The following is a 25,638-nucleotide window of genomic DNA, read 5'->3' on the forward strand; positions in this document are numbered from 1 at the left end:
ATCAGATCTTCCCAATTTGATCTATAGATTAAATGCAATTCCAATCAGAATACCAGCAAGTTATTTTGTGGATACTGACAAACTGATTCAAAAGTTTATATGGAGAGGCAAAAGACTTAAAATAACTTGTATAACATTGAAGGAGAAGAACCGAATTGGAAGACTGGTGCTACCTGACTTCAAGACTTACTATAAAGCTACAGTAATCAAGACATTGTGGTATTGGTAAAAGAATAGACAATAGACCAGTGGAACAGACTAGAGAGCCCAGAAATAGACCCCCATAAGTATAGTCAACTGATCTTCGACAAAGGAGCAAAGACAATACAATGAAGCAAGGATAGTCCCTTCAACAAATGTGCTGGAACAATAGGACATCCACATGCAAAAAAAAAAAAAAAAAAAAAAAAAAAAAAAAAAAAATCTATACCTAAACCTAACAGTCTTCACAAAAGTTAACTCAAAATGGATCTTAGACCTAAATGTAAAATGTCAAACTATCAAACTCCTAGAACATAACATAGGAGAAAACCTAGATGACCTTGTATGTGAGAACACCAAAGGCACAATCCATGAAAGAAATAATTGATAAACTAGACTTCATTATAATAAAAAACTTCTGCTCTGCGAAAGACAATCTCAAGAGAACTGGAAGACAAACTACAGACTGGAAGAAAATAATCGCAATAGACAAAATAGATCATGGACTGTTATCCAAAATATACAAAGAACCCTTAAAACTCAACAATTAAAAAAAAAAAATCCCATTAAAAAATGTCATCCCAGAGCCTTGCATGGGGCTCAAACTCACAAATCTTGAAATCATGACCTGAGCCGAAACCAAGAGTGGGACACTTGACTGAACCACCCAGGTGCCCCTAGAAGGTATTCTGTTAAGTGAAACAAGTCAGACAGAAAAAGACAAATACCACGTGGTTTCACTTATAGATGGAATCTAAAACTTAAAAGAAACAGACAAATAAACAAAGAAACAAACTGAAAACAGAAATAGACTCATAAATATGGAGAATAAACTAGTGGTTGCCAGAGGGGAGGAGGTGACGGGGATAGATGAAATAGGTGAAGATGATTAAGAGATACAAACTTCCAGTTATAACATAAGTAAGTAATGGTGAGGAAAAGTACAGCATACAGGATATAGTCAATATTGTGATAACTTTGTATGGTGACAGATGGTAACTACACTTATTGTGGTGAACATTGTGTAAAGCACAGAATTGTGAAAACACTATGTTGTACACCTGAAAGTAATATAATATTGTATGTCAACTATACTACAATTAATAAGTAAAATTAAAAAAAAAGAATACCATAAAAATAAACCAAGTCCCCTCAAAGAGTGGCACCCTGATAGAAATCTAGAAAACAATCCATCTCACAGAAGATGGGGAAGATATAGCCTGTGTTGACTGTGTTCCTCAGATGAGGAAAATAATATGAGAATTTTTAACAACCCACTTTCACATAGGCTTCTGTGAGGCAAAATAATAATAATAATAACAATAATAATAATAATAACTAAAAATAAATTTAAAAAAGAAGAAGAAAAAGAAAACATCCAAGGAGAAATTTTAGGTTAAAACAACCAAAAAGTGGTAGATAGTCCAAGTTCCAAAAGCAAAAGCAAACTTTAATTGGCAAAACACACTTAAATCTTAGGTATGGTGGGCTGAAGAGTGATTCCTTAAAATTTATGTCTAGTCATAACCTCAGACTATGACTTATTTGGGAATAGGATCTTTGCAGATGTGATTAAGGATCCCAAGATGAATCACCTTGAATGTAGGGTGGGCCCGCAATCCAATGATTGGCATACTTATCCTGGTAAGAAGAAGAGACGACACAGGGAAACACAGATACATGAAAGAAGAAGCCATGTAAATATGGAGGCAGAGATTGAAGTCATACTGACACAACCAAGAGACGCTGTGAGCCACCAGAAATTGGAAGAGGCTAGGAAGGACTCTCCTCTGCACTTCCGAGAGAGCATGGCCCTGATCACACCTTGATTTCAAATTCTCGACATCCTGAAGCCTCAGACAGTAAATTTCTGTTCCATAAGCCACCCAGTTTGTGGTAATTTGCTATGGTCACCCTAAGAAACGAATACACTAGGTTTCAGGAAATTCACACACATAAAATTCCAAGGAACTTGATTTCATCATCCCAAACTATAAAACACACATATAAAATAAATTATGATAGGGGCGCCTGGGTGGCTCAGTCAGTTAAGCGTCCGACTTCGGCTCAGGTCATGATCTCATGGCTTGTGAGTTCGAGCCCTGCTTCGGGCTCTGTGCTGACAGCTCAGAGCCTGGAGCCTCTTCAGATTCTGTGTCTTTCTCTCTTTCTCTGCCCCTCCCCACCTCACACTCTGTCTCTGTCTCTCAAAAATAAATAAACATTAAAAAATTAAAAAAAATAAATTATGATAGAAAAAAAAGAATCAACATAAAGAACAAAATGTGGAGAACAATCTGTAAAAAGGACAGACATTGGAACGGTCACTGTGCAAAAGAACATAAGTATGTGCAATACCTTTTTTACAAGAGAGGTTATGGAAACTACATGTAGGTATAAGAGACTACCAAAAGGGAGAGGGAAGATTTGAAAATAAAAAAGTATAACTTCTAGTAATACAAAATTTTTAATAATAAAATTAGAAGCCCAACTTAAAAGTTAAATTGCATTTAAAATCTAACTGAAAAGAAAACTCAAAAAAAAGGAAGATGAATAAAAAAAGATAAGGAACTTACGAAAATGTAGTACAAAGAGATACATAAATGTAAAAACTTAAGTGGTTTTTAAACTAAAGGAAGATAGATTTAAAAAAATGAAGATAAGGAACTGATGAAAATGTAGTATGAAGAGATAGATAAATATAAAAACTTAATAGGCTAAAAGACAAAAAGGATAGAGTGAGAATATTTACTATACTTTTTTTTTTTTTTTTTTTTTTTAAGTAGACTTCACACCCAGCGAGAAGCCCGTCGTGGGGCTTGAACTCATGACCCAGAGATCAAGACCTGAGCTGAGATCAGGAGTCAGATGCTTAACTGACTGAACCACCCAGGCACCCCAATTTAATATACTTCTAATTAAACTTCCAGAAGCTAAGAATGGGGCAAAAGGGGGCAATGTTAAAAATGAAAGTGGGGGCGCCTGGGTGGCGCAGTCGGTTAAGCGTCCGACTTCAGCCAGGTCACGATCTCGCGGTCCGTGAGTTCGAGCCCCGCGTCAGGCTCTGGGCTGATGGCTCGGAGCCTGGAGCCTGTTTCCGATTCTGTGTCTCCCTCTCTCTCTGCCCCTCCCCCGTTCATGCTCTGTCTCTCTCTGTCCCAAAAATAAATAAAAAATGTTGAAAAAAAAAATTAAAAAAAAAAAAATGAAAGTGGCTGAGAATTTTATAGAACTGTAAAAAGGTACAAATCCTTAAATTGATAGAGCATAGTGAGTTGCAAACAGGATAAATGAAAAGAAACACAGGCCTATATATATTTCAACAAATACACAGAACATAAAGGAAAAACAAGGAAACTTCAATTTGCAGAAAGAAAAATCTGTGTACCTGCAAGGGAACGAAAGCCAGATTTCTCATCAGCCATAACATAGACAGAATATAATGACGTGATATTTTCAATGTGCTGAAGAAAAATGTATGAACCTGGACTTCTATGCCCTGAAGAATAGTCATTCAACTTAGAGGGCGTAAACGTAAAAAATATTAAAAATATTAAATCAGTTGGGGAATTGGTTAATGGACTGAGGCTGGAAGAATTTTGAGGCACATGATAGAAAAATCTTAGATTTCTTTCAAGAGATTATTGGTAGAAATATGGATGTTTGAAATGTTGCTGGTAAGCGTTCACAAGGAAGTGAAAAGAGAAGGTGTATATCGTCTCAGGGAATACTTAAATCGTCATAAACAGAATGTTGATACAAATAAAAATGCTAAACAAACTGTTGATGAGGGCTCATGGGGAAATGAGAAACACATTACGGAAAAGTGGAGGAAAGGAGATCCTTAGACATAGTGTTAGAAGCTTAGATGAGTTGCGTCCCACAGTGACATGCAAAGTAGAATTTGTACTCGACAAACTCTGATACTTAGTGGAATGTTGAAGGTACGGACTGGTTTCTTCTGGCTGCATTTAGTAAAATGTGAGAGGTAAGAAATAAATTTAGGGAAGAACTGTTTGAAAAAAGGTGGAGGGGAACCAGGACTTTTGGGAAATTCTCAGCCTATCCACTTTGCAAGAAATGGAAAAATTTAGAAGATTCAGTGTAAGGAAACTATACTCGGGAGAGAAAGTCATGGATGTGGCTGGACAACATGTTGCTAGTACCTGGAAAGGAGCATATATATTTGGATATTCAACCGCACAGAGGGCTCTTCAAAGAGATTAGGTGTGTGACTCATGGATATCCTCAGTTGTCTCTGCAGAAACCAAGCATGGAGATGATATTGTCCAGCAAAGACCTGTGTTTAATAGGATGAATTCTCACAACTCACATGAGAGACCCACATGGTTTTTGAGAACGTATCATCAGTAGAAACACTGCCAGCTCAGGCAGAAAGATAAGACTAAAGGAAAGAAGGCCATGGGACCCCCAACATTCTACAGGCAGTAAACGGGTTACTAAAATAACTCCACTGCAAACATGTGCTCTCATTTCAGAAAAAGAAAAGGATAACTCAGAAGGCAAAGCTGTGGGCTCAGAAGGCAGAGCCGAGCGCCACAGAGGATTCTTCTCAGGCATCGCAACTAATAGAGTTGGTCTAGCTGGATCAAAATTGCTCGGGACCTAGAATCTCCAGAAGGAACCAGCATTTCTGACACGTTGGCTTTAGCCCACTGAAACAAATTTTAAATTTCTGGCTTCCAGAACTTTAAGTGAGTTCATTTCTGTTGTTTCAAGCCAATAACTTTGTGGTAATTTGTTATAGTAGCAATAGCAATCTAATACAGAAGGTACAATGCAGAGCACAAAGTCTGGAAATGTACCGCCCGGAGAGCATTCATTGAATGAATAATAAGCATATACTTTGGGACTAAGGAAACTGAACTCAAGAAGGAATAGAATGTTAGAAGCAGAGGTGGGTTAAGAAATATGTAAAACAGGAGTGGCCGGGCGGCTCAGTCGGTTGAGCGTTTGACTTGGGCTCAGGTCATGATCTCACAGTTCATGAGTTCGAGCCCTGCATCAGGTTCTGTACTGACAGCTTGGAGCCTGCTTTGGATTCTGTGTTTCCCTCTCTCTCTCTGCCCCTCCCCACTCATGCTCTGTCTCTATCTCTCAAAAATAGGTAAAAAGTTTAAAAGAAAAGAAATAGGTAAAACATATTGACAAATATTTTAAAAAGTAATATTTTGGAGGAGTTTTATAATCAGGGTGCAACTAACATCTATAAACAAAAACATGAAAGATTGATTGAGATAGTTCAGAAGAAAGTTAAAAGGTTAAGATCCCTGCTCTGCCCAGAAAGAGGATAGAAATACTGTTTATATTTTTCCTAATAAAACCTAGATTCTTTATGTTCTTTATGTATAGAATCTAAAGCTAACTTTAAAAATGTACATATAAAAATTGAGGGTACAGGTGAACATAAAATATTCACTGTAACATTTCTTTTGACTCTTTTGTTTGCTTGAAAAAGTTTGTAATAAAATATTGAGAGGTGAAAACCCACAGTGAGATTTCTACCAGAATAACTAAAATCAAAAAGTCCGATAATATTGGGGCACCTGGGTGGCTCAGTCAGTTAAGCGTCAGACTCTTGGTTTTGGCTCAGGTCATTATCTCAAGGCTGGGGGTTTGAGCCCCCCTGTTGGGCTCTGCACAGGCATCATGTAGACTGCTTGGGATTCTCTCTCTCCCTGTCTCTCTGTACCTTCCTCACTCTCTCTATCTCAAAAATAAATTTAAAAAACTTAAAAAAAAAGTCTGATACTATCTAGCATTGGTGAGATTGTGAAGCAACCAAAACTCATACCTCAGTGGTAGGAGGATAAATTGGTCCAAATACTTTGGAAAAATTGCAGAATCTACTAACAAAACGTGTGCATAATCTATGCCCCAGAAATCCCACTTGCAGGTATAACGTGTATTTAGTAGAAATCATATCTATGTGCACCCAAAGCTATGTAAAAGAAAGTTCATGGCAGTTTCATTTATAATTGCTAAAAGCTAGAAATAATCCAAATGCTCAACAAAAGGAGAATGGATACATAGTGGTACATATTCATTTGATGGAATACTATATGGTAATGAGATTAAATAAGCTACTACTACATGCAACTATATGAGTAAATCTGATTAACCTAATATTGAGTGAAACAAGCCACACACAAAAGAATCTAAACTGATTGTGTTTGTATGAAGTTCAAAAACAAGCCAAACTACTCTTGTTCCACGTCAGGATCCTGGTTTCCTCTGGGGAGGAGAGAGAGGTAGTGATTGGAAAGGGGATAGAGAGGGAGTTTGGGGGGTGGTGGTCATGTTCTGTTTACTGATCTGGGTGGTAGGCATGGGCATGCTTGCTTTGTGATCGTTCATCAAGCTGTGCACCTGATATGCTTTCTAAACTAAAAAAAAAAAAAAAAAGTATCGTTTTAAAAATTTCAAGGTAATTGCTGGTGATTTCAAAAGAGACACTAGGATCAATACTCAAGGCAGGATGAAAGATCTTCCAGTTATTTGGAGGGAATTGAGTTGAGAGGACACTGGAAAAGAGCCTTGGGAGTGGCCATGTCATAGGTGTTCCCTGGGCTCTGCAGAGTGAGAACACTAAGGAGTAACCCATGGCTGAGATCTTCAGAGCAGACAAGAAGAGGTAAGCTTCCTTGGCCCTGGAGTGGGTCACAGCATGGCTGAAAGTTCTATGTCCTGAGAAGGGCACTAAGTTGAGCAATAGAGACCTATCAGGCCCATCCCCTAGAATTCACAGGGTCTGAGGCAAGAGTATAAATGGAGACCTACCTACCACCTGCTGAAATATTGGGCAGTCATAAGCCAAAGTAACCACTGTCAAATAACATGTGCTCTATGCTCATGCCTGACACATATGCTTTTATAACAACCTAGAAGGTCAGAATGAACTTTAAGAGTTCTATACTTATACATGGAGGTGGTGAGAGCGAATCCCAAGCCTCAGCCTCTGGCCTACCCCCTTCTCCCTCCACCCCTGACACATACAGGGACACATCAAAGTTTCGTCCATGGCCCTGCCAACAGCTGACCCTTGGTCACCCTCAGGCATGAGGCTGTGTACGCCAGAGAGAGTTAGACTTTAGAAGGGTCACTTGGAAAAGAAGCCTACATCAACCTTGCAAGTGGACTCGGGAGCATTTAGATAGGGACTTATCGTGTCATAGCTATCCAGAGGGTGTGCTACAAAGGGGAGGGGCTAGAGCTTTGGATGGGCACTGCCTGAGAAGGGCCAGAGTAGGGCCTCTAAAACATGCTAGGGTATACAGACAGGATAGGTCCTTGTGCTGATGAGGGGGTGACTCAGCAGAAGTTGACATGTACTGTATGGCTATGAAGTAGAACTTTGGATGACTTCATAGTTTCATGAGTCTATGCAAGAGCAATGACTCCAAGGGTCAGCAGTCTCCTCAGCTCACCCTGTTCTACTCAATGCCATGATTCTTTGAAAACTTTCTTAGAAATGAGATGAATTAGGGAGGAAGAGAAGAACATTGACCTCTTGAAATGGAGGTCTCTTCCTCCAAAGAGATGGAGGAAAAACTCTCAAGTGACTGGGTTTACCATGAACTGACTGGCAAATTACAGCTGGAAAGAGAAGTTCAGATATGGAAAGTCAAAGTTCCTTTTTTTTTTTTGGCACACCAGAGTTTTGTGCATTGAAAATTCCTATCTAATACAGATCATAGCAATGCTGTGTAGGGATGCTATGGTTTCAAGATCCATTTATTTTTTAGAACACTATGATTCACAGCTCACACTCATCTCATCACAGGGACAGGGAAGGAAGTTCAGAGCTCAGGTCTGAATAAAAGATGGTGGTCAGGTGGGGGAATGGACAAAGATGGAGAAAGACGGGGTAAGAGGGAACCATGACTGTATGTGTTACAAATAACTTACCCTAAGGTTGCCTTCAACCCAGGAGTTCTCTTGGTGAACTCAGAAGATGATTTTGCTATTAAAATGTGTAAATTGTTTCAAAATTCCCAGGCCGTAGATATTAACAAAAATTGGACTTTCCAGGACAACATGAAACAAGACAATGTTCACAAAAGAGGTGTTAACCTCTATGTATCATGATGCATTAGTCAGGTATAATTAAGACAAGCTGGTATGGGCACATAGAAGTTGCTTGATGAAGTAGAATATAGACCTAGAAAAAGATTCAGGGTGATATTTACCTGTGCTGTGCAACGAAGAATGCTTTTTAAGTCAACATGGAAGGATGGCTTTGGAGTACACACCAAACCACATTCAGGATGAAATAAAAAGTTATGTAAACAATAAACCAGAAAAGATGTGAAAGAAAACAGAAGTAAGTAGTTTTATGAGTTGAGTCTGTAGATAGCTGTTGTGAGCATAGCAACAATTAATGCTATTTATAATGACAAACAAATGGATAGATCTGAGTTATCGAATCATTGGGATAAATTATTAGCTAATAATTGAGATCAAATTATGGTATATCAATTCAACAGAATGTTACTGATGTAGAAAAATTATTCACGAAAACATTAATTTTAAAATAAGCACATACTGGGGCACCTGGCTAAGCATCTGACTCTTGATTTTGGTTCAGGTCATGATCCCAGGATTGTGGGATCGAGCCCTGTGTTTGATTCTATGCTGAGCATGGAGCCTGCTTGGGATTCTCTCTCTCTCTCTCTCTCTCTCTCTCACTCTTTCTGTCTCTCTCATTCTCCCCCTTTGCCCCTCTCCCCTGCTTGCATGCTCTCTCTTTCAAATAAAAAAATTAATAAAAAATAACAATTTTTAAAAAGTACGTACCATTTAGTATTATAAAGAAAAGAATCATATATATGGTTAGAAAAAAGGTGTAGAATACTAATAGCATAAGTGTATCTGAATGAATTTATTTTCCTCTTCATGGTTTTCTGTGTTTTCTTATTTTAGTAAGCAATCCCCTCAAAACCCCCAAAACTTCTGTAAGTAATGTCTCTATACTTAGCAATCCTTACTATGATTAAGACTTAATGGAAGCAGCCTTATTCACAATAGCAAAAATAGTGGGAACAACTCAAATATCTGTTAACTGATAAATGGATAGATAAGATGGGGTACATCTGTATAGTGGAATACTATTCATCCGTAAAAGGGAATGAAATACTGACGCATGTCACAGCATGGAGGAACCTCCAAAACGTGCTGCACAAAAGAAGACAGACATGAGACAACCTATTGCCTGGTCCCATTGATCGCAAATGTTCACAAAAGAAAAATAGCGGGACGAAGTAAATTATTTCTCGTCTGCAGCTCCCGAAGGGAACAAAGATTAACTGCAAATGGGCAGAGAGATTTTACTGGGGCCGTGGAAATATTCTGGAACTGGACAATGGTGAGGCTTGCACCAATCAATACTAAAAAATCACCGAAGAGCATACTGAAAATGGAATGAATTTTATGAAATGTAAATTATACCTCTGTGAAGTTGTTTAAAAAAAAACCTAGTGAAGAATGTGGTGAAAGCTCAGAGACTGAAAGGTATTGAGATTCCATTTGGTTTGGTTTCTAGCATGAAGGAAGAGAATGAGGTACGAGTGTTAGAGAAGACACTAAGGGTCAGTCAGTTAAGCATCTGACTTTTGATTTTGGCTCAGGTCATGATCTCATGGTTCACACTGACGGGCACGGAGCTTCCTTGGGATTCTCACTTTCCCTCTCTCTGCCTCTGCCTCGCTCAGTCTCTAAATAAATAAATAAATAAATATTAAAAAAACACGTTCGAGACTTTACAACTACAAATTACAGCAACTGGCTTTATACGTGCAGTGGCTATCCAGACATATTAGGGTGGGTATACTGTGGTACTTTTGATGCCCAGGGAGACAGCTTATCTAGATTTAGATGCAAAAGAGTGATCCCATTTCCCTAACCAACTGTGGGTTCCTAGAGGAAAGAGATCATACTCTAGCCTTGAGTATTAATGTCTGCGCCAAACAGCTATGTGACCTTGCCTAAATCACTTCTTTCCCTAGGTTTCAGTTTCCTCATTTGTTAAGAAAGAAAGAAAGAAAGAAAGAAAGAAAGAAAGAAAGAAAGAAAGAAAGAAAGAAAGAAAAAAAAAAAGAAAGAAAAGAAAAAAGAAATTGAGTTGTACTAGATTGTTTTCATAGTCCTGTTCAGCTGGAACATTATTTTCCTTGGCATTCACCACCCTCACCACTTTGCCCCAGACTCTTTTCCAACCTGACTTATTGCTTCCATTCTTGCAGTCTTCACATTAGATAAGGTGACCTGGTTCTACACTGTTTGTCTGTATTTTGTCTCCCTGGAGCCTTTGCTGGGGCCCCAGACATTCTTATCAGAAATGGGATTTTTCTAATTGTTCCATCCCCAAGCATTTCCCTATCTCTGGATCTCCCTGACTTCATCTGTACACCCTTTGTGGTCTTTCACTGCTGTTCCATTTGTCAATTGCTATATTGCAAACCTCTCCAAAACCTAATGACTTAAGATAACAACCATTTTATTATGCTGACCATTGTGTGAATTAGGAATTATGCACAGCAGGGATGGCTTATCTTTCCTTTCACATGGCTGGGGCGTTAGCTGGAGTTACTCAAAGGATTGGAGGTGGCTGGGATGGGGCCATAAGCCGTGTGCCTTGTTTCTGGCAGATGGCTAGGCTCCTCTCTTCTCTGTGTGGAGTCTGCTGGGGCTTGAATGTCCAAGATGGCATTTTTACTCCTGTGAACGGTGCCTGGTCTAGGACAGCTGAGGTAGCTGGAGCTGGTTATACACCCTCTCCACATGGCTAGGTTGGGCTTCCCCACAGCATGGAGGTCTCAGGGTAGTTGGATTTCTTACACTGTGGCTAGCTTCCATCAGAGCATCTGTTCCAAGAGTGTAAGGTGGATGTGGCAAGGCCTTTTACCACCTGGCCTTCAGAAGTCATGTAGTGTCACCTCTGCTGCATTCTCCTGGCCACACAGGCTCAACCTCAATTCACTGTGGGAAGGGACCAAACAAAGTGTGATCATTGGGAGTAGTGGCTCATTGTGAGAGAAGGCGTCTTTGGAAATTGGCCACCGCAGTTCCTAATCCTTCTGTGTTTTATTTTCTCAACTGAAGTCCAAATTACTTGAAGTTAAGAGTCACATCTTTCATCTTTTATTATCTCCATTCACTTCTCCTCTCTTCCCAGAGCATCAAGAACAGAAACATGTGTTTTATAGACAGTGGGGATAGACAAAGGATAAGTTTATGGATCCCAATCCTGGCTGTGTCACTTATAAGCCATGGGACTCGGGCGATTGCTCAACCTCTCCAAGTCCAAGTTTCCTCATCTACAAAATAATGTTGGAGGTGATGTAATAGCTTTTTCCTCATAGAGTTTATACAGAGATCAAGTAATGATATTGTTTGAAAGTCACTTGGGAAAATAATAAGCAACCAATAAATACCAGCTATTATTGTTGACTAAATGTATACCACAAATTTATGATAATTGGGAGCAGTTTTGCCTAGGGGAAAAGTGGAGAACTCAAGCATTATTCTCCAGAATGAAAAAAAAAGTTATATAAACTATGATAATGGAAGTAACTGGCTCTATAGTATCTATTCAAATTCTATCCCATTTGCTGGAAACTTATGAAGACATAGTTGAAGTTTTCTTGTTTCTTTTTGTTTCTTAAAGTCTTGTCTAAAGAGAGGATAAGTCTAATTGGCTATAAATTATGATTTAAAGAGTCACAATAAAGTGGTTGTTAAGTACTGACCTGATCAAGAAAAACAAATATAAATAAACAAAACCCATAAAGGAAAAAAATAGATGTGAAATGAAGAAAATGTCAGTGCAGGAAAAGAATCAATCGAGGGGTGTAGATCAATTGAGGGGTGAAGGAACACTTAACAGAGAATATACACAACCCGAGGGCAGAATGGAGCAAAGCGAAAGGAGAAGATTGGAAGAAGGATCCAAGGCTATGTCTTGATTATGTACAATTGACAATAACATAATTACTACCCACATGTTAAACACTAGGGCATCTTGTTGAAAGGGTTTATCTTTATTCAGGAAAAAAGTGACTAATGTGAACTCTTCTGGGAAAACAATATAAAACAATCCAGTTATGCCATTTTAACTTTATAGAGGAGTGCCTGCAATGAGTTTACAATACATATAATCAACAGAAATTGTTTCAAATTGCAGGGGAAACTATTTTTCTCCTGCTTAGAGCTCATAGTTTTATTGACTATTTTCTTCGCAAGATTGGTTTTCTTCTGAGTGGCTGCACTATGCAAAAGGCATTCAGGAAAATAGAGAGCCCTAGCAATAGTTTTTTTTGCAATACAGTCAAAATCATGGCTATAAGACCCCCTTAGTGAGGAAATGTCGGGAAATGACCTTGCAGAAAAATCAAGAAAAAGGTCATAGAGTTAATTTTGGGAATTTCAGTATTGAGAGGAAAATGGGTCTGTAGCACATACAACATCTTAGATTGGGGCTCTAGGAAACACAGTTTTCAGAAGGACAGTTGAATGCAGATGGTTTTGGGGTGATGCTCTTGGGAACTACACCTGTAAGAAGGGGAGGGTGGGACTGGACAGAGGCCTAAGATGCAATACAACCAAGGCCTCTGCCAATTCTATAGGAAGTTCTGGAGTGGGGATGGCTTTCAAAGTTGTCCCACATGAGATAGGACACCAGGCCTTTGTATATGGCATCCGCTTTCTGGAGAGGGTTAACTCTGTACAGGGCACTTCTCTGCAGTCAAGGGCAATCCCGTGTGAGGGACACAGATGTGAGCTATCTGCTGGTAGCATCCAGGAGTGACCCAAATCTCTGATTGGTTTCTATTTATGCACAGAACCTCATTTTAATTGAGATATTACATACAATAAACATTCCATACAACATACAATATGTAATAAATACTACATTCAATAAAGTGCACAAATCTCAAATATACAGCTCCATGAATTTTTATCTATGTGTATATTCGTGTAATCCCCACTAAAATCAAGACATTGACTAAATTTTCACCACCCAGCTGGTTTTCTCATCTCTCCTCCCAGTCAATAACCACCTTCACAAAGGTACTTGCTATTCTCACATCTATGACTGTACATTAGTTTTTCCCCTTTTGAACTTCATATAAATAGAAACATAGTATATGAACTCTTTTGGTGTTGTATAGAAGTTCATTCTTTCTTACTGCTTTGTTGCAGTACAGAGTGAATATATTACAATCTGTCTCTTGCACTCTTGATAGGCCCTTGAATCCAGTTTGGGCTATTATGAATGATGCATCTATGAACATTCTCATTCATACCTCTTGATGGGATGATTACCACTCATTTCTGTTATATATCAAAGAGAGAAATTGCAGGATGTTAGGGCATACACATGTCTAACTTTATTAGTATATACTGCCAAACAATTTTTAAAGGTGTTTGTATCAATGTACAATCTACCACAATCTTTGATGCCAGAAGAGGTACATTTAAATAATTTCTGCATAAAGAATGAAAAACATGTTCACTCTGAATCGAAGACAACATTAGTTAGGTTAATGATAACTAGATTATGAGACCTTAAAAAAAAGTAACATAAAATCTCATCAGGTAGTCTCTGTAGATATTGCAGATACTTTTCTCCATTCATTTTGCAGAAGTGTAAAGAATGTGAAGGAAGGAGTTTTTTAAGATGAGCTCATGGGTCAGGTGCCCTAGATCTATTCCCCAGAAGCAGATCCTGAGGCAAGGATTTGGCTGCCTGTGATTTATCCAAGAGGTGTTTGCAGGAGAAACCAGTAAGGGAGAAGTGAAGAAAGACAAAGATAGGGAAAGAACTGAATGAGCATGTGGACTCAGGAAAAATCTACTCTTGGCCACAAGGAACTCTGAAGCATAAGCCACACTGGAGTCATCTGCTCCTTTAAGGCAGTCTCAGGACCCCAGATCAGTTTTCATGGTTGTGGGCCTGATGGCAGAGTGGTAGTGGTGTTGGTGGTAATTATTTCCTGGAGCCTCCAATCAATCTATGGCAGTCATTTTCAACTGTGGGCAATTTTGTCCCCTAAGAAACATTTGGCAAAGTCTGGAGATATTTGTGGTTGTCACAACCGCAGGGCTGGGACTGGTATTGGGAAGCAAGAGGCCAGGATGCTGTTAAACATCTTACAATGCACAGGACAGCCCCCCACAACAAAGACTTGTCTTCCAGAAATACTTGGGGTGGAGAAACACTGGACTAAGGCAATTCTTTGAAGAAGCGGTCAAGGGCAAGCCACTAACAACACTCCTTACTAGTGACGGATGGGTTCCCTGTTTTCCTAAAGGGCACCTGGGCAGGGCATCAAAACCGCACCTTATGTAGATGTCTTTTAGAAATATGATGTTACACAATGAAGGAAGCTTGAGACGCTGTTTGGTTAGCATTCTTATGTGATCTGCGTTTCATCTAATGGGATGAGACTAGCATCTTGAAATATGTGGTGCTAAACCCTTGGCTACACACTGCACAAAAATGTTGCAAAAAGCTTACTGGTGTCAGCTGCAGCCATGTTAGATCTTCTTCAGAACTTTCCTGAGTTTGTATGAAATTTAAATTGCACTAAATCCTACCTGAAATACCCATTACTGTGCTATTGTTATTGCCAGTGCTGTGCTCTTTTAACAACGTAACTTGAATTTGCTGAAGGATTGGTGCAAGGATCAGAAAAAGTGCTTAACTACAAAGGGTTTAAAAAAACAGTGGAGACTCATGGGCTGCTCTATTTCCTGTTGGGACCATCCCTTAAGCCTCTTTTACGATCCAGTATTTATCTGTAAGTTATCTAGGAATTCATCCAAGCCCTCTGGGAATCGCAAAGCTTAGGATATCTAGTCTTACTGTATTTACTACTGTTATATAGAAGGATAATTTTATTTCATACTTCAAAATGTTTTTACTGAGTTTATATTCTAACTTTTGTATTTTTTTGACATTTATTTATTTTTGAGGGAGAGAGAGATAAAGAGAGAGCAGGTGGGGGAGTCCAGAAAGAGAAGGAGACACAGAATCAGAAGCAGGTTCCAGGCTCCAAGCTGTCAGCACAGAGCCTGATGCGGGGCTCAAACCCACAAACTGTGAGATCATGACCTGAGCTGAAGTCGGATGCTTAACTAAGCCACCCAAGCGCCTCCTAACTTCTGTATTTTTATCCTAGGGTTATGATCTATGTTTATGATTCTACTGTTGGTTTCATTTTTTTCATCTCTCAAAAACAATCACCACTTTGTTCATTTCTTAAGTGTTATGATACTAACACAGGTAAATAAGGAGTGTATGGTTATGATACAATATTCTTGGCAAAAAAGTGGCCAAATGGAAATATTTCAATGCTATGTTAGGTGGAAAAAATTCAAAATATAGAGTATGATACCATTTTTGTTTAAACGTCTTTCTATACTTCCATGGAGTCTGAAAGGAGGTATGCCAAAATAATAACAATTTAAGGTGTCGTTTGCAAATTCTGAATAAGATCCCACCGCTTCCCAAAATGGCTCAGAGAATCAACTAGAGTTATAAATAGCTTTTAGAGGAAGCTACTTCTAACATAAGTTAAAATTCTGTTCTTTGTAATAACATTGTCTTAATCGACTGTACGAATGCCACCTTCTGGAAACAAGGAGTATTTCACCCTAAAAGACTGCTAGAACAATAGCATTTTGTCATAAGGCTGAAATTGGAAATGTTTATAGAAAAAATATTTTTAAATTTAATACTTAATTTTGAACCTTGAAGATCACAATCAAGTTTTGTTAGAAGAGGGGCTGAATCAAAATAATCAAAGATGTAGATTATATACATATGCTCAATAAAGTGGCCAAGCAAAAGATTATTTTTAAAACACTGGAAGGGCATCCAAAAGTAAGCCTTAAGGAGAAGGAAAAATGTAAACAAATACTGTAGCCATTGAATAGCTCAAAAAATGATGAAAATCTTCATTCCTGTTTGATTTTCCTCTAGAGTTAACACAAAAAAATGAAACTTATGTGTATGTAATATTCTATTTTTTAAAAAGAGAATGTATTTAACTTGTATAATTTACTGCTAATTGGAAATACAAAATAAAATGAACTCTTGCTTAGAAGTAAAACAACAGAATCCTGTTATATAGGTACAGCTGTCAATATTTTGTGCTATAGCAGATGCAATGTATGTTTCTTACATATATTGTATGTGAACCATACAGTCTAACTGTATTGCAATCCTGTGTGTGTGTGTGTGTGTGTGTGTGTGTGTGTGTATGTGGTCAAACACAGAATAAAATATCTAGGAAGTGCACAGCTCTAATTTGTAAGGTGCTTTCACTTACAGTGTCCTCATGGATAACATAGATTCAGTCTCAGTTAATTCTTTGGCATTAATAATTTAAAAATATTAATGCTTGTGACCTATAGAAATGAGGTCCCCTGGTAGAAGTAAAGATTCTAGAGCAGCCAAAGGCCTATCTCAAGGGACCTTTTGAGAGTTTTGCTGATTCCATGTTTGCACCAATTCATTTTCAATATTGAGTGCCTATGATAATACCTGTGGTCTAAATGTGGAACAATTGGGTACATGGTAATATTGGAGGGATTGGTAACATAGAGTCAATTCTATAGTATATGAGAGCTGGGCCCAGGAATCAGACTCATTTGGGTTTCAATTCCCATTGCACCACTCACAGCTGTGAGATACTGTGCCTGCCATGGGAATATAGAATGCCTACTTTAAAGAGCTATCAAGGGGTGCCTGGGTGGTTCAGTTGGTTAAGCGTCCGACTTCGGGGCTCAGGTCATGATCTCATGGTTCGTGGGTTCGAGCCCTGCATCGGGCTCTGTGCTGACAGCTCAGAGACTGGACCCTGCTTTGGATTCTGTGTCTCCCTCTCTCTCTGCTCTGCCCCCCCCCGCCCCCACTCATGCTTTGTCTCTCTCTCTCTGTCAGAAATAAACATTAAAAAATTTAAAAAAAAATAAAGAGCTGTCAGGAGGGAAAAGGGAGATCATTATAAAGGATTTGGCACAGTGCTGGCACATACTAAGTATTCAGTTAATTCAGTGAATCCTTCTGCTATCCAGGAAATAGATCAATGTTTAAAGAGTACTGTTTCGGGAGCCTGGATGGCTCAGTTGGTTAAGTGGCCGGGTTTTGATTTTGGCTCAAGTCATGATTTTATGGTTCTTGAGATTAAGCCCCCAGCCCGGATCTGTGCTGACAGCACGGAGCCTGCTTGGGATTCTCTCTCCCTCTCTCTCTGTCCCTACCCCGCTTGCACTCTCTGTCTCTCAAAATAAATAAAATAAACTTAAAAAAGATAAAAGGTACTCTTTCAAGTGTTTCACACACAACCTCTTATTTTGTGTTTATTAAAACTCCCAGAGTTAGGGCGACTAGGTGGCTCAGTCGGTTGAGCATCCGACTTCGGCTCAGGTCACGATCTCATGGTTGGTGAGTTTGAGCCCTGCATCCAACTCACTGCTGTTAGGTCAGAGCCTGCTTTGGATCCTCTGTCCCCTTCTCTCTGCCCCTCCGCTCCCCTTTCTCTCTCTCAGAAGTAAACTATTTTTTAAAAAAATTCCCAGGGTTATGGGGTGCCTGGGTGGCTCAGTGGTTAAGCGTCTGACTTTAGCTCAGGTCATGATCTCATGGTCTGTGAATTCCAGCCCCGTGTCGGCCTGTTTGGCTCTGTTTGGTCAGTTTGGAACCTGGACCCTTCTTCGGATTCTGTCTCCCTCGCTCTCTGCCCCTCCCCCGCTCACACTCTGTCTCTCAAAATATGGATAAACATTAAAAAAAAAAACAAAACCCCAAAACTCCCAGAGTTAAACAGAGTGGTTTTTATTTTGTAATTTTTATTTTATTTGCTCCTACTATTGTTTTCCAGGGTCCTAATTAATTTTTAAGATTCATAAAAATTGGAGGTTGAAAAGTCTTTTGAAGTTATCTGGTCCACTACCACAGAGATGACTCTTACCCCTTTTCCATTGACATTTAAAACCAGGAGGTAAATACTATTTCCTGGACTAATCTAGTTTCTGGTGGAATAACAGCAAATACAACAAGAAGCAGCAAGGCCAAGGGACTAAGTAGGGAAAGATGGACATCAGTGGGACGGGTACTGGGAGAGTATGAGGAGCATAGACTAAAGTGTACAGAGAAAACTGAGAAAAGGAAAGAAGGGATATGGAGGTACAGCAATTTGTCAATTCAGGCACTAACAGGGTTTAAGAGTCAACGTTCTGGGTTCTGGTAATTGTAAGATGCATGATTATAAGACACAGTGCTTAACCTCTCTTGACTCGTGTTCTTTGAAACTCATAGTAGAGATTAAACGAGGTTAGGGAGATGGACGATCTGTATACGAGAAAACTACTCAAGGAAATCGGAAGAGAAAAGAAAGTAACAGATAAAGAGAGGGAGAGGGAAAGGGAGGGGAAGAGAAATGGGCAGTGAAACATGGAGGGGGGTTGGAGAAAGGGGGAATTGCGGACAAGGCAGGTGAGAACTAAGGAAACCACAGTAACGACGCTGCTGTGGCTTCTGCGGTGACTGCTTCCACACAAGGAGCGTTGACAACTTGCCAGGTACCTTGTTAGAGCTTTACTTACATAATTTCATGTTATCTTCACATCTCTGCGGGGTTAGTGTTAGTGCCATTTTATCGAAAAGTTATCCGAAGCATGGGGACGTTTTGTAACTTCCCTAAGGTCTTAAGCTGAGAGGTAGCCGAGAAGGGATTCGAACGCAGGTCTGTCTACCTCCAAGGCCAGTGAGGTTAAAATTAATCTCTTAGGATTTCGAAACAGGGTTGGTGGGTCTAAGGAGGATTCTAGTCCCGGTTTTTCCAAGTTTTGACCTTAGTTCCATTTCTGCGGTCAAATCCCCACGCTCCGCGCCCTTTCTCCACTAACAGCGTCCAGTCTCCATGGAGATCGGCGTGGGGCGGGACTTCCTCCCTCACGCGCAAACACTTCCGTCTCGAGCCGGAAGCGCCTTGGCTACGAGACCCAGTCTCCCGCGTGGGTACCTACTGGGGTGTTTGAGTGGCTGGACTGCGGCGGCCTTGAGTGTAAGTGGCTGGGACACCTGAGTCCGGCGCGGCCATGCTGACCCCCGCGTTCGACCTTAGCCAGGACCCCGACTTCCTTACCGTCGCCATCCGCGTGCCCTACGCCCGGGTCTCCGAGTTTGACGTCTACTTCGAGGGGGTCGACTTTAAGTTCTACGCCAAGCCGTACTTTCTCAGGCGAGTTCTCTGTGTCTGGCCCTGGAAAGAATGTATTTAGGGGATTGATTCGTTGATTGATCTTTCATCTCTCAGTTACTCTTGAGATAACTGTTTACCGAGGAAAGAAGAAAGAGCGAGGGATTTAATGATTGCCTTTTCCCGAGATTTCCGCGGCTTCTTTCCGTGCTGAGGAAATGACCTCGTCAGAAGTGCATTCCACGTGTTGTACAAGCTCATTCCGTTTTTAAACTTTGTTAAATCCCCACTGTAAAAAAGATTTCGAGCCATTATAAGACCTGGCGTTTGGGATCTTGTAACGTCTGCAGTTTCTGTCCTATCGCCCTAGTTCTCGTACCTTTTTACTGTTGTTATCGCCATGCGTTGGTCCTCCTACCCTATCCCCTGCTCCAGGACGGTGCGCGCTGACTTCCCAACTGACCAGTCCTTTTGACTTTTATCAGTCGACCTTCTGCTTAAGAGTTGTGTCCACGCTTGGCGGGCCGCTCCCTACTTCCTGATATTCTCTCCTTTCTTTGCCCCCTTGACACCAAATTAACCTCGTTTTCCTACCTCCTCCTAACTTGTCTGATTTTGCCCTTTAGTTGCGGTGGTCGTTCGTTCGCAGTGAGGGCCCTTCATCACAACCTGTTTGCATTTTTTCCTTACAGAACCATAACAAAAGTAGCAACAGCTCCGTGGGCTCACTTTAACGCATAAAGTAAGGCGTATTATGTGTATTTGTGTGTATTATCCCATTTGACCTGGGCAGCGAGCGCTCCTTGGAAATAGGCCTTGATTGATACTAGCTTCTTTTTACAGAAGACACTGCGGAGTTTTCTTCCTAAAACATTGTCAACCCCTTTCCCTTTCCTGCTACATAAAATCCATTCTCCTAATCTTTCTAATTCAAGTGTAGCTGTAGCCTACCTTTTCTGCCCAAGTACTTTCCTAATAAACCTTGCTCTTGAGTCAAACTGGTTCCTTCACTGGGTGGGAAACCGTTTTGCTCAGATTCCCATTAAGCCCTGACTTAACTTGCATATACTGCACTTTCCTGTTTCTTTATTCATTTGTTCCTTTGATTTATTTATACCAGACTGGGTTTTAGGTATTGGAGGTATAGTGGTGTCTCATATAGTTTACATTCTAATGAGGAGAGAACAGCAATAAACGAACAAGTAAAGGTATGACTCCAGATTGTGATAAGTGCTCTGAAGGGAAGTGCACGGAAAGAAAATAAAGGGGATCCTGTTGAAATGTAAAGTGGCCCCGGGAAAGACTTTGAAGAAGTGATATTTAAGGCAGGACATGAAGAATGGGAAGTTGATGGTGATGGTGGTAGCAAACATTTAGTGAATTTTCACTTCAGGTTAATACTTTATGTGGATTATCTCATTTGATTTTAGGACAGTCCTACAACATAGTTTCTGTTGTTAACTCATGTCACAGATGAGGTATCAGAGGCTCAGAGAAAAGATGTTAAATGTGATAGGAATGTAAAATTAAACAAATATAATAACAGGAGTTTCAAGGTAAAAACCATTTTGCCTAAGTTTGGGAGTCTTGATGAAGCCCAAATAAGAGGTTATTTGTGAAATACTTTAAAGAGTATTCTTTACACCAATTCATCCATTCCTTGAGTAGCAGGGACTGGGGAGTTGGGCACACCTGGGTCTCAGCACGCTTAACAGTTCTGGCACTTAGGGCAAATTATGCCATCTCAGTTTCCTAATCTTTACAATGGGACTAATATTAGTGATCGTCCAGAGCTGATGTGAGGATTGAGACAATGGATGGATAGTTTTTATTGCCGTGACCATATGTTCAGTAAACAGTAGATATTTATTATAAGGGCCTATTGTTCTAGTTTTCTTTTGTTGCATAACCAATCAAATAGTGTTTTAAAACAACAGTTATCTAACTCTCTTGCCCTGGTTGTACCTCAGGAATTTGGTAACAGCCTGGCCGAGCTGTTCTGACTTGAGATCTTTAATTCAGTTGTAGTTATATATTGGCTGGACCTGGAACAGTGAGGGCCAAAGCAGCTGGGGACTGATGGAGTGGCTGGGGCACAGCCTCTCTCTTTGTGTACTCTCAGGACTCCCTGTGTGGTGTGTTTGCATGGTCTAGTTTGATTCCTTTGTTGGGGGGGGGGGGTGTGGAGCTGAAAGTTTCAAAAGCCAAGTATTCCAGGGGACAAGGCAGGTTCATATCATTGATGACCTAACCTCAGAAATCACACTGTCATTTCTGTTCCATTTTATTGGCCCCAAGGCCACTCAGTTTAAACAACAGCAACAACAACAAAAAAACCTAGTTAATTAATTTTTATTTTAATTCCAGTATATTTAATATACATTGTTATATTAGTTTCAGGTATACAATATAGTGATTGAGCAATTTTGCATGTTACTTAGTGCTCATCATGATAAATGTGCTCTTAATCCCTTTCAACTATTTATTTATTTATTTATTTAAAATTTTTTTTTAACGTTTATTTATTTTTGAGACAGAGAGAGACAGAGCATGAATGGGGGAAGGTCAGAGAGAGGGAGACACAGAATCCGAAACAGGCTCCAGGCTCCGAGCTGTCAGCACAGAGCCCGACGCGGGGCTTGAACTCATGGACTGTGAGATCATGACCTGAGCCGAAGTCGGCCGCTCAACCGACTGAGCCACCCAGGCGCCCCTATCCCTTTCAACTATTTAATCCAGTCCCCGTCCCCCCCACCCCCGTAACCATCAGTTTGTTCTCTTTGGTTAAGAGTCTATTTTTTGGTTTGTCTCTTTTTTGTTTTCCCTTTGTTTTGTTTGTTAAATTACACATATGAGTGGAATATGGGATTTGTCTTTCTCTGACTTAGCATTATGCTCTAGATGCATCCATGTTGTTGGACATGGCAAGATTTCATTCTTTTCTATGGCTGCGTAATATTCCATTCTAATATGGCTAAGCAAATATATATATGTGTGTGTGTGTTTTATATATATGTATATACATATGTATATGTGTATACACGTACACACACACGCTGCAACTTATTCATTCATTTATCCATGGACATTTGCAAGCTCACTCAGTTTTAGGGGGAGGGGACATAGACCCCACAGTTGGGAGGAATGATGTGAGATGGGCCATCTTTGAAAATACAGTTGGCTACAGTACAGCAGAGGTGAATAAAACCTCCTCGCTCCTCTGCTTGGGAAACCGAGAGTCTATCAGGGGTGGCAGATCTGTGAACAAATAGGATTTCACTCTTATGCAGTAAGAATTTAACTCTATACTTACAAAGAATTTAGGAGAAGAACATTGGTATTAATAGCTTACATTTTTGGAATGCTTACCTACTTCACAGTAATAACCTCTTCTTGCAGTAACTCTGGGGGAGATCTGTTATTTCTCACATTTTACAGATGAAGTGTATGAGCTTCGAAGTTGATTAACTTATACAAAAAAAGTTGGAGAGGTGGCGAATGGCAGAGCTGGAACTCAGTTCAGATTCTGAAAGTGAAGTTAGTGTTTGTAACCATTAAAACAAGCTAGTTTATCCATAAACGGACTTCTTATGTTGGACTTAGAAAGGATTTTGCTTTGGAAACTGCATTGTAGCTCCAGGAAGCGTTAAGATCAAAGTTAACTAGGTTGTGAAGCCCTGGGCCTTTGGGACCTGCCAAGTTTTGTTGTTGTTGTTGTTATTATAATGTTAGAATAGGAAGCATATGAATAGAAGATATGGGAGGAAAGGAGCCTCACATTTTAAGTTTGGAATGGAATGGAGCTGGTCTCATATGTGGTACTCATGAGTGTAAATTATTGAGTTGATGTCAGGCAGCCATGAAAACTTTTTCACTAGAAAAGTGACACTCTGATTTCTGTTTAATTTTTTAAAGTCTGTTTCAATGTTTATTTATTTTTGAGAGAGAGAGAGAGAGAGAGAGAGAGAGAGAGAGAGCCCAAGTTGGGGAGTGGCAGAGAGAGGGAGACACAGAATCCGTAGCAGGCTCTGGGCTTTGAGCTGTCAACACAGAATTTGATGCGGAGCTTGAACCCACAAACCCTGAGATCATGACCTGAGCTGAAGTTGGGCACTTAAACCCACTGAGCCACCCAGGCGCCCCTGATTTCTATTTTAGAAAAATTCTTTTGGGACCTCTGTGGAAGACGCGACTGAACCAGAGTAAAACTGGAAACAGGGAAATCAGTTCATTTCCTTTACAGTGAAAGGGGGAAAATCCCTGTATAGTAATAATGAGAGTTGAGAAAAACTTTTGTTTTTTGCTTTTTTTTTTTTAAGTATTAATTTGCCCCAAATAAACAATTGGTTTTGTTGTTTCTTTATTGTTTTCCATTTTAAAAATGCTTTTGGGAGGGAAGGGAGCCATTTAGTATACCTTTTGGGAGCCCCTGCTGTGTCAGGCACCAGGTATATTAATAACTCCCTTACTCATTAGGAAGACGAAAGTACTGTAGAAATAGTGATGACTAATATTTATTGTGGTTTTTCTTTTTAAGCGTCGCTTTTATTGGTGACTAGGGAGTATTCAGACAGAAAGATGAGGCAGCTGTGATTTCTTTTATCTTAGCTAGGGAAGAAATGTAAGTTATTTAGTTTGCAAGATGTTAAAGAAATGCTGAAGAATTGCCTTTTAAAATGGTTGATAGATTTCAGTGGTAAACGTACTATCATTGATGGTCACTTATACTCTGTAATTTAAGGACTTGATGTAACCTATTAAATCTGCAGATTAACCCTTCCTGGAAGAGTTGTAGAAAACGGAAGTGAACAGGGATCCTATGATGCGGATAAAGGTATTGCCTTTGGAATTTTGTTACTTTTTTTCTTTGGATTCTTCATGTTAGAATAAGTACATCATGATCTTTCAAGATACTATGGGGACCTTTAGATGTATTGCAAATGCACACTTCATTGTTTCTTAACGCCGCGTGCCTATTGTTCATGGATTTCTTGACAATTACAATTTCCTCAGTCCTGTAAAGTACTTCACAGTATTCTTTAAAGTTACTTAAATACCCTGTTTCTGTTTCCTAGGTGTTTTATTTTCTACTTCTTCTACTTTGAATAAGAGTTTAAAAGTTAGATTATGTGGGGGGTGCCTGGGGGCTCAGTTGGTTAAGCGACTGACTCTTGATTTCAGCTCAGATCATGATCTCACGGTTGGAGAGTTTGAGCCTCACGCCGGACTCTGTGCTAACAGAGCAGAGCATGCTTGGCATTCTCTTTTTCTCCCTCTCTCTCTGCCCCTCCCCCGCCCAATAATAAATAAACTTTTTAAAAAAGTTAGATTATATGAGAAAAGATGTGGATGATTTTTGGAAGCTGCAAATCAAATTTTTCTTTTATACTTTTTAAAGTTAAAACTTAATAACAGGTAAGTGAGAAACTGTTCAAAGGTGGCAATTAAAGGCCGACTGCATTTTCTTCTCAAGATTGATAAGCCCTTCAGTTTAGCTAGTGTCGAAACCATTTATTTTCCTTTTGTAGATGCCTCTGGATTTTTCTTTATCAGTGGATCTGGAATAAGAATACCCTGTATAGTCTTGTGTAATTTATTAAGTGAATATTTCTTGACCTCAGTAAACTAGGGTAAGAGAGGAAGGATGGCATGAAAGTTAAATGACAAAGTTATAATCCATAATACAATGTAATTAATGTGATAATGAAATATGAAACTGCCTTTCTAGGTAGTAAGTGTGCTTTTAATTGCAGGGAAGTTGCATACTGAAACAAATTTATTAAATTTCAAAAGTACCCAGGGATTTAGGAAGCTGTACATGTGGGTTTGGATTGAGATGTTTTTGGTATATACTTGACTTTCATACAGCGTGGGTTTGAACTGTGCAGATCCACTTATATGCGGATTTTTTTTGATACGGTATTGTGTTGTAAATGTATTTTACGTACGATTTTTTTTAACAACATTTTCTTTTCTCTTTAGTGTAAGGGCACAGCATTTAATACATACAATATACAGAATATGTGTTAATCAACAGTTTATGTTATTGATACGGCTTCTAATCAACAGTAGACTATTCATAGTTAGCTTTTGGGGGAGTCAAAAGTTAAACAGATTTTTGACTGGGTGGGGGTTCACATCCCTAAGCTCCATTTTGTTCAAGCGTCAACTGTATTGAAATATGTTTAAGTGCAATGAAAAAGGTAAA

At 39.5% G+C, this 25,638-nt stretch overlaps 1 protein-coding gene across 1 annotated transcript in view; it reads left to right on the plus strand.

The window, feature by feature from the left end:
* The first annotated feature begins 19,211 nt into the window (after positions 1-19,211).
* SHQ1 (SHQ1, H/ACA ribonucleoprotein assembly factor) overlaps positions 19,212-25,638 on the plus strand; it is a 101,768-nt gene continuing 95,341 nt past the window's right edge. Inside the window, exons 1-2 of the mRNA XM_058726214.1 lie at positions 19,212-19,472; positions 24,200-24,264. Of these exons, the coding sequence (XP_058582197.1) occupies positions 19,330-19,472; positions 24,200-24,264 (208 nt within the window). The 5' untranslated portion in view covers positions 19,212-19,329. The remainder of the gene's footprint in view (positions 19,473-24,199; positions 24,265-25,638) is intronic.

This window comes from Neofelis nebulosa, chromosome 4 (assembly GCF_028018385.1).
Source record: "Neofelis nebulosa isolate mNeoNeb1 chromosome 4, mNeoNeb1.pri, whole genome shotgun sequence".
NCBI classification, from domain to species: Eukaryota; Metazoa; Chordata; class Mammalia; order Carnivora; family Felidae; genus Neofelis; species Neofelis nebulosa.